Source organism: Miscanthus floridulus, unplaced genomic scaffold, assembly GCF_019320115.1.
Source record: "Miscanthus floridulus cultivar M001 unplaced genomic scaffold, ASM1932011v1 os_2425_1_2, whole genome shotgun sequence".
Lineage (NCBI taxonomy): Eukaryota > Viridiplantae > Streptophyta > Magnoliopsida > Poales > Poaceae > Miscanthus > Miscanthus floridulus.
This window is the reverse complement of record NW_027098294.1, coordinates 46,088-60,000: the sequence shown is the minus strand read 5'-3', so window position 1 is coordinate 60,000 and position 13,913 is coordinate 46,088. Positions and strand designations below refer to the sequence as shown.

The following is a 13,913-nucleotide window of genomic DNA, read 5'->3' as shown; positions in this document are numbered from 1 at the left end:
AGGAAAAAAGAGAAGGCATTGGAGTACCCTTTTCCATGTCTTTCTCTCCGGTCCCCTTTATTATGCATCAAAACTTGATATCATGGGCGGAGTAGGGGGGCTGCAGCCCCTGTGGGCCAAAAAAAAACAAGGAGCTAGTCAACCTAACTCGTCTTTAGCTCAGCCCAACAGCCCTATCGAAGCCCAACTCGAATTATTTAGCCCTCCTTGGGCTATTTTCTGGATCCGCCCGTGTTTGATATTATAATTTCTATAATAATACTATAGGAAAAAGTCTACTTAACCCCCTCACCTTTCATACTTGGTCTACTTCACCCCCCAACTATGAAACCGTCTATTTTACCCCCTGAACTTTCCAAAACCGTCTATTTCACCTCCTGGGCGGTTTTCAGCGCGGTTTCGATACAGTAGCAGCGTGCTGCTACAGTGCCAGTGTTTTGAATTTCTTTTACTTATTTTCGGTGACTTTTTGAAAAATCATAGTAAATCATAGAAAAATCATAAAATGAAAAATCTAATTTTATTGGACTCCACATGAGTAGATCTACACAGAGAATATATAATACGGTATACTTTAGTACAAAATTTTTACTGTAGCCTTAGATTAATTAGAAAATCTAATTTTGTCTGTAATTAATTGGAATAATTCATAGCTGCAGCTTCTATGGTCCAATTATGGTGAAATTTTTATGGTACGCTAATTATTGTATGCTTGAACTATAGTACAAATTTTGTACTCATTAGACTATGTATAACTTAGTTATAGATAAATTCTAATTAATTACAAACAAAATTGGATTTTCCAATTAATCTAAAGCTACAAAAAAAATTGTACTAAAGCATACCGTATTATATATTCACTGTGTAGATCTACTCATGTGGAGTCCAATAAAATTAGAATTTTCATTTTATGATTTTTCTATGATTTTTAAAAAATTCACCAAAAATAAATAAAAAAAAGAAAATTCAAAACACCGGCACTGTACCAACCTGCTGTTACTGTAGCAAAACCGTCGCTGAAAACCGCCCAGGGGGTGAAATAGATGGTTTTGGAAAGTTCAGGGGGTAAAACAGACAGTTTCATAGTTGGGGGTGAAGTAGACCAATTATGAAAGGTGGGGAGTTAAGTAGACTTTTTCCTAATACTATATCAATATCTTATGAATAGTGAATCAAAACACATCTACTGCAATTGTACTCTAGGCAAATAACGTACTATCATGTAATTTTTTTTAGATACCCAAGGGATGGTTATTGCTATATTAACATATAAAACTACCAGAAATATGATTCTTTTATGTTTCTGTTATTTTATGAAGCAAGTTATATCATATCTTAAAAGTACAAATCAAATAAAAACCGAAACATGACCAAACGGTATCAATTAAGTTTTGTGGAAATAGAAAATAATATTAAATGATTTTTAATACAATCTATGTATATATTGAATCCAATTCTATGAGCTTTTGCAACCCATTCACTATTCGCTACTTCTATTCGTATATCTAGAATTTACTAATTGATTAAATTTAAGGCATGTTTAGATACAAGAGCTAATCACTAGCTAGTTAAAAATTAGCTAAAATTGGTTCTAGTGCATCCAAAAATAAGGACTTTTAGCAAAGTCTTCAACTAGTAGGTTTTAGCTAACTAGCTAGCTAGCCAACTAATTTGAATTAATATTTAGCCTAATCAGTAAATAGCTATGTGTATCCAAACATGACCTTGCTCTTCTTTAATGTGTTTTCAGGAAGCGGCATAAGCTATGATAAACTTAGACTCTATGTTAATATAAAACGTCCTCTTATCTTAAATTAAATATGTGACAATGCATGATACTATTCGATTTGTTTGGCGAATATTTAGCGATTGAGTACTGTGTCCTGAAAAAAATGTTACCTTACCCAAGCAAACGAAAAGAAACGGAAGCTCGACGCGGCTTTGCTTGGTTGATGCCAGCGTAGACTTAGCAAAATAAGGGGATTACGTTTGCCGATGTGAAGAAAGAAATAGGTGGGCCTGCCTTTTGTCATCTGCTCAAAATTTCCCCCAAAGCTTCTCCTCTTCTTGACGAGGAAGGCAGCCCGAGCGAGCGAGCGAGCCGTGCGTGCGCTGCAATGGCGGACTCGTCGGCGCCGACGAGAGTGATGATGGCGGTGAACGAGTCGTCGCTCAAGGGGTACCTGCACCCTTCCATCAGCTGCCGCACCGCCTTCGACTGGACGCTCTCCAAGCTCGTCCGCTCCAACCCCGGGGGCTTCCACTTCCTCTTCATCCACGTTCAGGTCCCCGACGAGGACGGTAAGTACACTTGACTCGCTTGCCCGGTGCCCCTGTGACTTGCTCGCTATTATGACGCGCGCGTGCTACTCGGCGAAATCACGCGAAATGTGTGTTTTCTCCCCCCCCCCCCCCCCCCCCCCCCCATTCACGCGTCCGCGTTGGTACTGATTAAGTATGTGATTTGGGCATGTCTCGATGTGTGCTGTGCGGAACTATGGATACTAGCTCTCCCCCGTGCACGGGTAGCCACGCACTATTGGTTAATGTTGTCCTTACTGCAACCTCATTGTTTATGTAGATTAATCCGCGAAATGTTGCAGCCTGCGTAGGATTTTTTTTTTCAAAAAATCATTTTCTCCAGCAATTACAAAAATAATCTTAAGATTGACGAAATTGCAGAAACGATATCCAATCGCCAAGCCGTATGGCTAAAATTTTCCACAATGGAAAGGGTGACGACAAGACATTCTGTAATAGGAAGGATTATTTCTGTAAATGCCGCATCAAATTTTTTTTACAAAAAGCCATCACCTGTGTATGACAGTTTTGATTTCGTTGTATTCGCTCACAGCATCCAATTTTTTCTGCGTGCTCTACAGCTAGGAACTTTTTTGTGTAACTTGTTCTGTTTCAGGACTAGCCAATGTTATTATCGCTTGAGTTAGGTTCTAGTCTATTGGGACTATGTTGCATTGGTTACTGTTAGGTGGCCTGGCATCTGGAATGCTGGATTTGGCATACCTCGATCAGAATTGTTGGCTGCTGCATTGAATATCTCGTCTTTGGTGTCTAATTTCATCATTTGATTTTTCAGCAAGTTAGAGATAATAAAAATCAGCAAATTGGTTCTGACGATTTACTTGATCCTAAATGGCTTGGCTCTTATGGTTAAGATGGGATGCTGGTGTATCAGAAGCTGTATACTTGTATGCCTGTAGAGTTTCTCTCTACTCGAAATGATATATGCAGGACTAGCTGGTTGGTTGAAATATAATGGAAACAAAATGCCCCTCAGTTATTTTCAATGTAAGCAATCTTATAATTTTCTACTTTGACAAAATGCGGACTCCTTGTACTAGTATTTGTTTTGGGGGTAAGGATGGCATTTTGACAAAGAGTGCTTTTAATATGTGGAAGTTTATGCTACTTTGAATCAATATTTTGTATTACAACCATTCATGTAGGAAAATGCTTAATGATATTGCAAATATGACTCTTTCATACAAGAACATGGTATTGTTTGTTTGTGATCGGATAGGTATTATCGTGCTACTGCTTGTGCTTGTGTGCATCTTGTTGTTTTCATGTCCAACTGCATTAATAATGCCCTTACAACGGGCTTCCATTCTGATTTCTGTTTACCTCCTTCTGACCATCCCTTTGTCATCAAATCACATGATATTGTCCAGCTTGGGTTTGGATAACCTAACAACTTACACCTATTTATTTTGAGACATTGTATACCATATCACTTTGCTCTGTTTCTGCTATCAAGAATTTTGTTAGCAACTCTTTTATTCTTTCTGGCCTTTTGAGAATTGTTACTGTGGCAGCAGCATTTAGCTCTTGTACCCTATTTCCTTGTTCTATCTTGTCATCCCATTTTGAGATCAATAGCTCTCTGTGTCAAGAACCTGTCTGTTAGGATTCTTTTAGGGGGATCACGATGCACTTTAGCTGTACGAGAAACTGGACAGAGAATTTCTGCATCATGGATGTTTATATGACACTCTCTCGGTGCCTTAATTTCTTTGTTTTGTTTGTTCTCGTATCTTTTCTTTTGCTGTTGCTCTACCATCTGCGCTAGACTACAAGATGAAGAAAACCAGTGATTATGTATATGGACTGAATGCTTCTTTTGCTCTTACACAGGTTTTATGTTATAGCATTGTATAGCTGATACAGCAGACAAATTTTATGGTACATGGGTTGGGGATTTTTTTTAGGCTAAGGTTAGGTCTCATGTGTTTTATATGTTTGGTTCTGAACTCCTGATCAGTAAAAGACTCGTTACAAACTCAGTTAGTTTGAGACTGATGTTGTACTGAAAACACAATTCATCTACTAGATTACTACTAACTTCCTTAGATATGACATTGGGTTCAGGATCTTCTGTTGCAGTAGTTCAGAAATTAGTTAATTATTTATCCATTGAACTTCGGTAACCTTTTGTGTTTTCCCAGTGTCCATTGTATGAACTGAAACAAGATTTCTGGAACACGCATTAGTGCTTAGTGGTTTTCAAATATTTTCCCAGTTTATCTTTCTGTATAATGGATGAATATTGGATACTTGCCCGAAACTTTAATGCATCACTATTTTGTGTTTTAATACAAGACCTTTTTTATTTTTTGATGCCAATCAAAAGGATTTGATGACATGGATAGCATCTATGCTTCGCCGGAGGACTTCCACCAAATGAAGCAGAGAGAACAGATAAGAGGGCTTCATTTGCTTGAGTACTTTGTAAACCAATGCCATCAATTAGGGGTAATAGAACTTGGTTATTGCTCAGAAAGTTTACTGATTTTCATCTGTTGTGAAGGCTCCATCTGGCAGCGGTTGCCTCTTTGGTGTATAATGGTCTTCATGTCTAATTTTTGTTGCAGATAAAATGCGAGGCATGGATCAGGCATGGGGATCCAAAGGAGGTTATCTGCAGCGAAGTGAAGAGAGTCCAGCCTGACCTTCTAGTTGTGGGAAGTAGGGGCCTTGGGCCATTTCAGAGGTAATATATGTGAGCATGACTCGGTGTTTCAGCCATATTGCACAGCATTTTATTCAGAATGGCATATACAGAAAAATGCACGATGCGGTAATTCAACCTCCCACATTATGCTGCTCCCTGCTCATTGTGCTCCATCTCTCTTACATTTCCCTTGCTCTTTGATTATCAAAGGATCTATGGTTAAATGTGCTTGTTGTTGCTTGGTCACTTGATTTAATTGTAGTTGAGGCCCAGCATAATTTAGCTTTTACAAATATATTCCGACAAACAGTAAATAAAATGTTTTGGCACTTACCAATAGGTTGTGGAAATATTCTATGGAAAATAATGAGTTCTTATCTAAAATTAATACATATCGATATTTGGGCTTTTCTGGGATCTGTGCCTGGCCTCAAGCTTAGTCTGGTCAGTCCCAATAAAGCTTGGGCTTGGCTTGGCCAGTTGGCCCATCATGTGAACAGGTCTGGTGGTTACTAGCAGAAATCATCATCATTTGTGAACTACAGAAAAGCAAGATGAACTGTCAATTGGTGGTATGATGTTTCGGTAACATCTTAGAAATTATAGAATGATATATACACTTTAGCCTTGTAAGGTACTGAATGTGATTTCTGAATAAACTAATAAGGTCTGATAATGACCTAGAAATCTTTCTTGCTCCAGTAACACTTTATCTAATACCATTGGACTCTTTTGAGTTGTCCCATTGCCCTGTGTTGCACATCATCCTCTGTAACAGGGATTATCTTGTTGTAAAAAAAGGTATATTTATTTTGCTTAATAATGGACCTAAGTAGTTTAAAACCAAAACAGTCACCAATCATACAAACAACTTTTTTTAGTCAATATTTTGAAATAGAAAAGGTGCCATATATGAAAAGGAAAAACAGGACACTTTCTTTTGTCTACTTTGCCGTGCGGCTTCTAGTGAAGTGTAATTATTGCCTTTGTTATGATCCTGTCATCTTTTTCTCTTTGGTTATGTTGGTGCTCAAATCATCTCACGACAACGTGTTTCTCAACTTTCGTGAATGCAGGATGCTGTTCTGTGTTATTATTATTTGTGTGCATGCATGTTGTAGTGCCCTCATATGATTATGCCAATGCCTTTTGATATTCGTGCACCCTAGTTAAGAATGTGCCGTACAAATCAATAAGCAATGTAGCTTGCCTACTGTGAAAGCCATATGCACTAATCCTAACAATAAACACTCCTTTGGTATACTTTCGGATAATGTACAAATAGAAAGATCTTGCAATTTAGTGGCCTATATGCATGTAGGGCTGATTATATCTCCTGATATGTCATGTCAGTCTGTCTAGAACTAGTTGTGTAATCCTCATTGACACCTTCATCTACTTTGCTAAATTTCTGGTGAGTCTTGAAGATTTTTTCATATCCCGTTTGAAGGTGCATTTGGGATCTAATTTCGTTTAGTGATGTATGACTTCTCTGCAATTCTTTCATCAGTCAATGTTTTATTTACCTTGGTGGTGGTGTCACATGGTATTGTTCAGTCACTATGAACTAGATGGGAACATATGCAGAGTAGGTATTATTTTGTGCAGTTGGGTTATACTAGATTTGGGGAGTTTTGTCTTCAAGAACATGAACTAAATTCAAGTGTGTTTTGTATGCTATAAAGTGCTTTTCTGATTTGGTAAATGAGAATTTCACTAGCAAAGTTTGTTGCCATAGTCTATTCATCAGAGCATCATATTCATCTGGATGCTACTACTATATTTACGGTTGACTCCAGTAAGAAAAATCTACAGGAAATTTACTTACACCGAATCTGATTGGTCTTTTGTTGCTACATGTAGGGTTTTCGTGGGCACGGTGAGCGAGTTCTGCGTTAAGCATGCTGAATGCCCCGTCATCACCATAAAACGGAATGCTACTGAAGCTCCTCAGGACCCTGTCGACGATTGATGCTTTCGAGCCATGTCACTGGAGAATGAGATATTCTTCACTGCTTATAATGGGTTAATGTACAAAATACGATATGGAAGTGCCTGGAATTAGTTCGCCGAGGGAACTTTTGCACAATGCGCCCCAAAACTAGAGTGAAGATGAAAACGCTATCGTTCGCCCGAGGGATGATGAGAGATTGTACGTATCATATGTGATACATCAATCGAGTTAAGCTGCTATATGTTCATGTGCCAGGCTTTGCTGGAATGAATGCCCCGCCCCTTATTTGCCCCTGCCTGACCACAGCTTCAGCAGGGTATCTGAAGCCCGCGTACTCCTTCGGCACGGCGTAGCCTTTGGGAATGCCGACGAGCTGGGGCTGCTGATGCTGATGCTGGCCCTGGCCCTGGCCCTGATGCTGACGCCCCTTGTTGTCGGCCTTGCTGTCGTTCTTCCACGCCGCAGGCTTCCCCGGCGTGAACTTGATCTCGAAGCCGTCGTCGATGTCGTGGATCATGGCGCGAGAGCTCGCCATGGGCTTCATCGTCGGGTACTTGATCTCGAAGCCCTTCTCCAGGTCGCCCCCAACGGCGTCGGAGGCGTAGAAGTCCTGGTCGGCGGACCTCTTCCTGGAGAGCCGGCGGCCGCACAGCCTGCCGACGACGCAGGCGGCCACGGCGAGGAAGGAGATCACCGCGAGCACGGCGAAGACCGGGCCGAACGAGCCCTTGGACGCCGCGGCGGTGGAAGGCTGCGCGCGCAGGATGGCGTTAGAGGACGTGGGGTAGTACACCGTGGGATCAGGCAAGGAAGCCATGTCCTTGGTTCGCTCAGCTAGTTCTCTCAAGCTACTACTACCACAACGCTCTCCCTCGAAGAAATGGTCACTCCTCTCTCCTCTGCTCTCCCTAAGCAATGGTTCGGCCGTTTGGGTGTCGCTCTCTTGGGCACTGAGGGGAGTGTGTGGTCCTTTTATGATGGGAGCAGCCGAAGGCGCCGATTTGAGCCGAGCAACTCCTTTGCATCCCCCCCCGCCCGCCCCCCCCCCCCCACCCCCACCCCCCCCCCCCCCCCCCCCCCAGCCAAGTGCTTGTCAGCTGCTGGCAAGGCATGATGATGCCGCCCCGTCTTTCCTTTCCCACTCCCTCATTCTTTTGTTTTCGCAGATCTTTGAACGCATCGGACCGCGAGAAAGGCTGGTGCTTTGGGATCCCTTTGGAGCAGTTCAATGCGAGCTTGGAATAACGTCTGCAGCAGCCGCCTGGCCCCTGGCATCTCTCTCACGGGCGTGTTTGATTCGGGGACTAAAGTTCATAACGTGTCACATAGAAAAATAAATTATACGAGGGTGTCGTCTGGTGTTTGAATATTAATAAAAAAATAAATTACATAATACGTTAGTAATCTGTGAGATGAATTTATTAAGCTTAATTAATTCATCATTAGCACATGTTTATCATAGCATCACATTGTCAAATCATGAACTAATTAGGCTTAAAAATTCATCTCATAAAACAGTCTCAATCTGTGCATTTAGTCTCGTAAATAGTTTATATTTAATACTCTATTGCATGTGTCAGACATCTAATGGGACAACGACTAAAGTTTAGGAGACGGAACCCCCCCCCCCTGTGGCCTGTGTGCTGCTGCTGTTGCTTTTGGACGTTGCATTGGATCAAAGCAACCGCGGCGGCGGCAGCCAGCAAGCATTCAGGCAGAAGAAGGGCCCGGGCACAGGGGCGGACGTCGATCGTCGATCGCTTTGGTCTCTTTTATTGCTTTTCCCCGTCCGCTTTAGCAGATTGTGGGGCGCCGGGGAATGAGCGCCCCCTCTTGACTGGTCACCTTTCTTGGGCATGCCGACGCCATTGCCTCCTCCAGGCCCCTTCGCCAAATTCCCTTGAGGTGACCGTGACACTGACGTCTTAGCCTGTTCATTCATACTCCTGCCTAAGGGCATTGTTCTTTCCATCATGTGTTCACGTCCACCTGAATCCGGTTTAGATGATGAATTTGCGAGCACGATTATTAGGTCTTGGACAATAGGATATGTAGGAACGTGGAACTAGTCATAATGCATGTTTCATAGTTTCAGTCTTTGAGACTTGGTGGTGAGCTGGTTTTGGTGATTTCGATCAACTTGAAGTACACGCGTTGCACGGACAGAAGGAAGAAATGCAGACAGACGTTATGACTACGTAAAAATTGCCTAAGGGCAGCTTGAGTAGAAGGTGAGAGTTAAGCCTCGTTTTGCACTACTTCTCCAACGGCTTTAGGAGCTATTTTGCTTTATCAAACGGTTTAAAATGAAACACACTCCTCAAACTGAGCTTTTTAAAACTCGGTCTCCGAAGGGGTGGACGTTGAATGTAGCTAAAAATGGTAGCTTCTCTTAGCTCCCTTCACTAGATATGCTACGAGAAGTTATTTTATCAAACAATTTCAAAAACAGTTTCAGCTCCACTAGTATAACAAGGTCTAAAAAAAGAGTCTACTCCCGGCGCCTCATAAAGAAAGACGTTATAACATTCACAATTTCTCCTGCAAAGAAAAACATTTAGGGTTGTTGGATACTGTATTTGCATTGTTCAGCACTGTTTAAGGGATGTTCAAGCCAATTTTTCGACCTTTTATTTGTGCTTTAAATAAATCCTATAATAGCTTTCTCTGTGGAGAACGGCGGGAGTACAGCTTAGGCCCTGTCCGTCATACACCTAAGCCCTAAGGGCATTGCTCTTTCCATCATAAGTTCACGCCCACATGAACCCCGGGCACGATCATTAGGCCTACACCATATAGGGATGTGGAACCGGTCATGATGCATCCTATTGAGACGTGATGCAAGTAGTAGTATAGGCTTTGCAAACATTTGCCCTTTCGCTTGCATGGTAAGCCATGTCTGAAAATATTGTTGGTTGATTTATTGTGAGAGAAAAATACTATTTGTTAGCTGAAAAAGTATGGCTTATAAGTCAAACGAACATGACGATTACTTCAAGAAATGTTAACATCTACTGTCGCTCAACAGAATTAAGGTCGATCATATCTGTTTCTCATGGCATTTCGGTGAGCCCTAGAGTACATTATCCCGACAGCGGCAACAAGTTTAGTCACCTCACCTGAGGATTAGAGATGGAGCGAGATGAAATTGAAATTGCAAAGGGTCGTCTATGGTATGGGTTACTGTTGGGTCGTACAGGGGGGCCTGCCGCCCTGGCATGCGGAGTGCGATTGCGACGGGCCTAGTACACCAATAAAGTGTTTCCATTTCGGCGACCGAAACGCAGTGGCATGATGCCGAATTTTTTATATTTTAGCCTCTTTTTTTTTTTTTTTTTTTTTCCTTACAAATAGACCTCTGGAGGAAAGATTTCAGAAAATAGATCCTTAGCTCGACGCCAGTGATATTGGCGCCGAGCTCCTGAGCTCGGTAGGTGACATGGCAGGGAGTTCGGCGCTGTAGATCTTGGCGCCGAGCTCGGCGCCAGAGTGGCTGGCGCCGAGCCTTCATTACCTATGGGTCCCGCGTCTTTCTTCCTCTCTCTCTCTCTCTCGCCCGAGCAGAGCAGAGCCGAGCTTCACCGCCGCCGTCCGCGCCTCCACCGACCGCCCTCGCCCGCACCAGGCCCACGCCGCGCCCTCACCCCGAGCCCGCGGAGCGCCACCGCAGCCGCCCCGAGGCCGCCCTGCGCCCAACGACCGCCGCACCTCGGCGTGCAGGAGCGCCACACCCCACGGCTAGCTGCCCACACCACACCGCGGCTAGCGCCCCTTCGCCCGCGCCCCGGTCCCCTCGCCGGTTCCTACGGTCGCGTCGCACCCTCTCCTCGCCTTGGCCTCGCCCCGCCTTGCCGCCCTCCACCGTCGGCCTCGGCCGCGGCCGCCGTGCCTTCCGCGCCCGTCGAGCCAGACTCGCCGCGTTGAGCCCCAGGCATCCCGTGCCCGCCGCGCGCCACCGCTGTCGTCGGCCGCGCCACCGCCGACCCCACCACCTGCAGCGGCCGGCTGTGCCACCGCCGGTCCAGATCGTCGGCCCGACCCATGCCCATCACTCTATGCGACTCCGTCGACGTTCGCGGATTAGTCGTTGGAAAGATAAAAATTATGAATATACAACGTACCTACTTAGTTGACATTTGTTATTTACTAGTTAATGTGATGGCTCAGGTAGTTGATTTAGTTAGTGATCTAGTGAGATATATATATAGATAGATAGAAACATAGATATAGTTAGATAGCTACTTCGATATATAGTTACATATTTAGTTAACTAAATATGATCTAGCTATTTAGTGAGTAAATTGCATATCCTCCTTATGAGATCCCTTTGACACAGAATCATCCGAGTAAGTGTCTTAACCGCATGATTTTTGGGAGCTTACCCCGTTCCTTTCGATTCTATGCTTTTCAGACAATAAAAATAGACTTTTTAGATACAAGGACAACAGCGATTTATCACATCACTGACATAGTACTGGCATGCAAAGAAGCATAGCTCCACTCTATCTCCACCATCCATCTTATGACTGTTTGATCCAAGGACTGAGGTGAAGAGGCACACGGATCGCTGACATGGCACATTGAGAGGCCTTCATTTCTTCTCTCAACCTATAAATAACCACTCACTCTCTCTCATTCACATACACAACAAGGAAGAAGAACACTCCTCCGTATTTTCTTTCGTTACAGTACCAATGTCTGGAGGGTCATCCAGAGGGAGAGGAAAGGGGAAGAGAACTACCATTAGGTGGGAGGGTCCTCTTAGTCCCGATTTCTTTGAGGAAGCTCTTTATGAGAGGTTCCTAGTTGAGAGCAAAAGTGATTTCACCAAAGAGGCACCATTGAGAGGATACGATGAAAGGAAAGAAGAGTGGCCAAAATACATGCATGGTGAGGACGGTCTAGTGCAGATGTTCTCCGAGGGAATAGATAGAGGTCGTCATTTCTTCAAATGCCCGTGAGCATGGGTAATTGCTATTACTATTTGTTTCTTAAATATGTTTCTCTTGTATATAATTTACACGACATATTTATTGTAGTCTTCCTTGGCCAAAGAAAACTGTGGGTTCATTAGGTGGATCGATCCTCGACCTATTTATTCGCATGCGGAGTACATCTACTACATACATGACCGTATCTTTGATCTAGAAAAAGAAGTTAGCAGCGGTTATAAGGACGACGGACAGGACGACAACAACAATAGTACCGATTCATAGGAGACACTCTACAATGATCCATATTGCACCTGCCCTAACCACAAGAACAAGGGGCATCCCCCGTCACCCCGCCACCAACAACAACAACAGGAGGCTACTATGGAGAAGGTGCAACACAATTTGCTATATAGCCACACTACTAGGATGACTTTATCTTTTTCACATGTCACATCTATGTGTTTTTCACACTCTGCACCCAAGTTCGGTACATGTTCTCACATGCCATTTCATGTGTTTCGTGTGTTGAATTATATAATGTTGTACGTCGTTAGGTTTTATTTGCAGCACGTGTTCACATTTCAATACGTCCGTAATATTAAGCGAAATATTAAGACCATAAATATTGAAAACAACCACAAAATAAAAAGTTCAATACTATGTCACATTAAACAACATAATAATACTAGAAGTATGTGCCGACAGACGACAGTACACATAGGGGCAAATGCACTTCTAAATCCTCAGTCTGAAATATACTGAGTAAGCAACTCATCGTCCGAATATCAGTCCTCTACTATAACTTTGTTGTTGTGGCTAGGCTCACCTGCATTGCTCTGACCTGCCTGTCGCCTGTAGTAAGCGGCCTCCGCTTCATCTGCGACCGCTGCGGCCTGAGTGAAGAACGCGTCGTCATCCTTCTTCACCTATAAGCCCACCTCTGCTAGACCGATGAGCTCGCTCAGTCTGCTAGTGTCTTCCTCAGCCTCCTCCACCTGCAAGTCCGCCTCTGCTAGAGCGATGAGCTCGCTCAGTCTGCCAGTATCATCCTCAGCCTCCTGTGCCTGCAAGCCGCCTCTGCTAGAGCAATGAGCTCACTCAGTCTGTCAGTGTCGTTCTCATCCTTGTCCCCCTCATCAGACAACACAATCGGTGATTAAACGGTGCGACCAACTCGCGATCTATGCTCATCTAACTTCTCCTCATACCTTGCATGAGCCAGTTTTGCGGCATGTTTCTCGCTACAACCAATCCCTTCATGTATGAAATGCAATCAATTAGCAATGCGATTATATTATATTTAAAATCAGGCAACGAAAAAAATGCTTTCAAGCACTCACTGGCACATAATGCAACAACATGCTCATTCAAGACCTGCATCTATACTCTTGTCTCCTCCCTTGTCCTCTCCTCCTCTAACGTCATCCGTCTCTCCAATCCCTATTTGTTAAGCCCAACATCGATTGGGTTACAAATGTCGTGTTGTCTAGCAAACTCACGTATCTTTTCTTTGTAATGTTTAACGAATAGGTTGACGTAATCAGGTCCATATCCCCTCTTCCGTGTAATTACTTACCTCTTATTCAGTTCATCCAAGAACTTAGCTTGATCATCATAACATTCCCACTTGTATTTCTTAGTGCTCTGTTCAAATGAAAAATTATATCATATATGTCTTTACAAAAGAAACAAAATACGATTTCATGTTTACCACAAAAATAACCAGCCTCATCATACTCAACCATATGGCCATAATAATGGCTTATTCCAAGCTCCGAAGGAACTAGGCCATAGTTGAATTTAACACTACATTCGCACATGACAGGAGGTGCTTTGTAAATTACCCTTTCTTTCTTTTTTTCCTTAACCTTTCGTGGTTCTTCCAGTCATTGGTTCTTAGGACCATACAACCACTCCTTGAAATGACACTTTGTCATTGAAAACACCTAAATAAGTAGATATTAGTACATGAACACATATAGCTCAATATTTTAACACATACACTTTGCACTTACTTCATGCTTATTTGGACACACAAACTCCAACATATTCT

At 43.1% G+C, this 13,913-nt stretch overlaps 2 protein-coding genes across 2 annotated transcripts; one reads left to right on the top strand and one right to left on the bottom strand.

The window, feature by feature from the left end:
* The first annotated feature begins 2,048 nt into the window (after window positions 1–2,048).
* LOC136534956 (universal stress protein A-like protein) lies at window positions 2,049–7,101 on the top strand. The gene is made up of 4 exons (XM_066527308.1): window positions 2,049–2,301; window positions 4,652–4,773; window positions 4,893–5,011; window positions 6,836–7,101. Exons 1-4 carry the CDS (start codon window positions 2,118–2,120, stop codon window positions 6,942–6,944), a joined length of 534 nt encoding a protein of 177 aa, XP_066383405.1. The 5' UTR covers window positions 2,049–2,117; the 3' UTR covers window positions 6,945–7,101.
* Window positions 7,102–7,170: 69 nt separating this feature from the next.
* Window positions 7,171–7,895, bottom strand: LOC136534955 (uncharacterized). Its single transcript, XM_066527307.1, has one exon. The coding sequence runs from the start codon at window positions 7,741–7,743 to the stop codon at window positions 7,171–7,173; it is 573 nt and encodes a 190-aa protein (XP_066383404.1). The 5' UTR covers window positions 7,744–7,895.
* Between the last annotated feature and the right edge of the window lie 6,018 nt (window positions 7,896–13,913).

What these genes read in the sequence shown, in the direction of transcription:
- LOC136534955 (XM_066527307.1), bottom strand. Translation starts at nt 7,743, where the DNA reads ATGGCTTCCTTGCCTGATCCCACGGTGTACTACCCCACGTCCTCTAAC.
- LOC136534956 (XM_066527308.1), top strand. Translation starts at nt 2,118, where the DNA reads ATGGCGGACTCGTCGGCGCCGACGAGAGTGATGATGGCGGTGAACGAG. An exon ending in TCAGGTCCCCGACGAGGACG is followed by an intron (nt 2,302 to 4,651) that starts GTAAGTACACTT and finishes GCCAATCAAAAG; the next exon opens with GATTTGATGACATGGATAGC. An exon ending in ACCAATGCCATCAATTAGGG is followed by an intron (nt 4,774 to 4,892) that starts GTAATAGAACTT and finishes TTTTTGTTGCAG; the next exon opens with ATAAAATGCGAGGCATGGAT.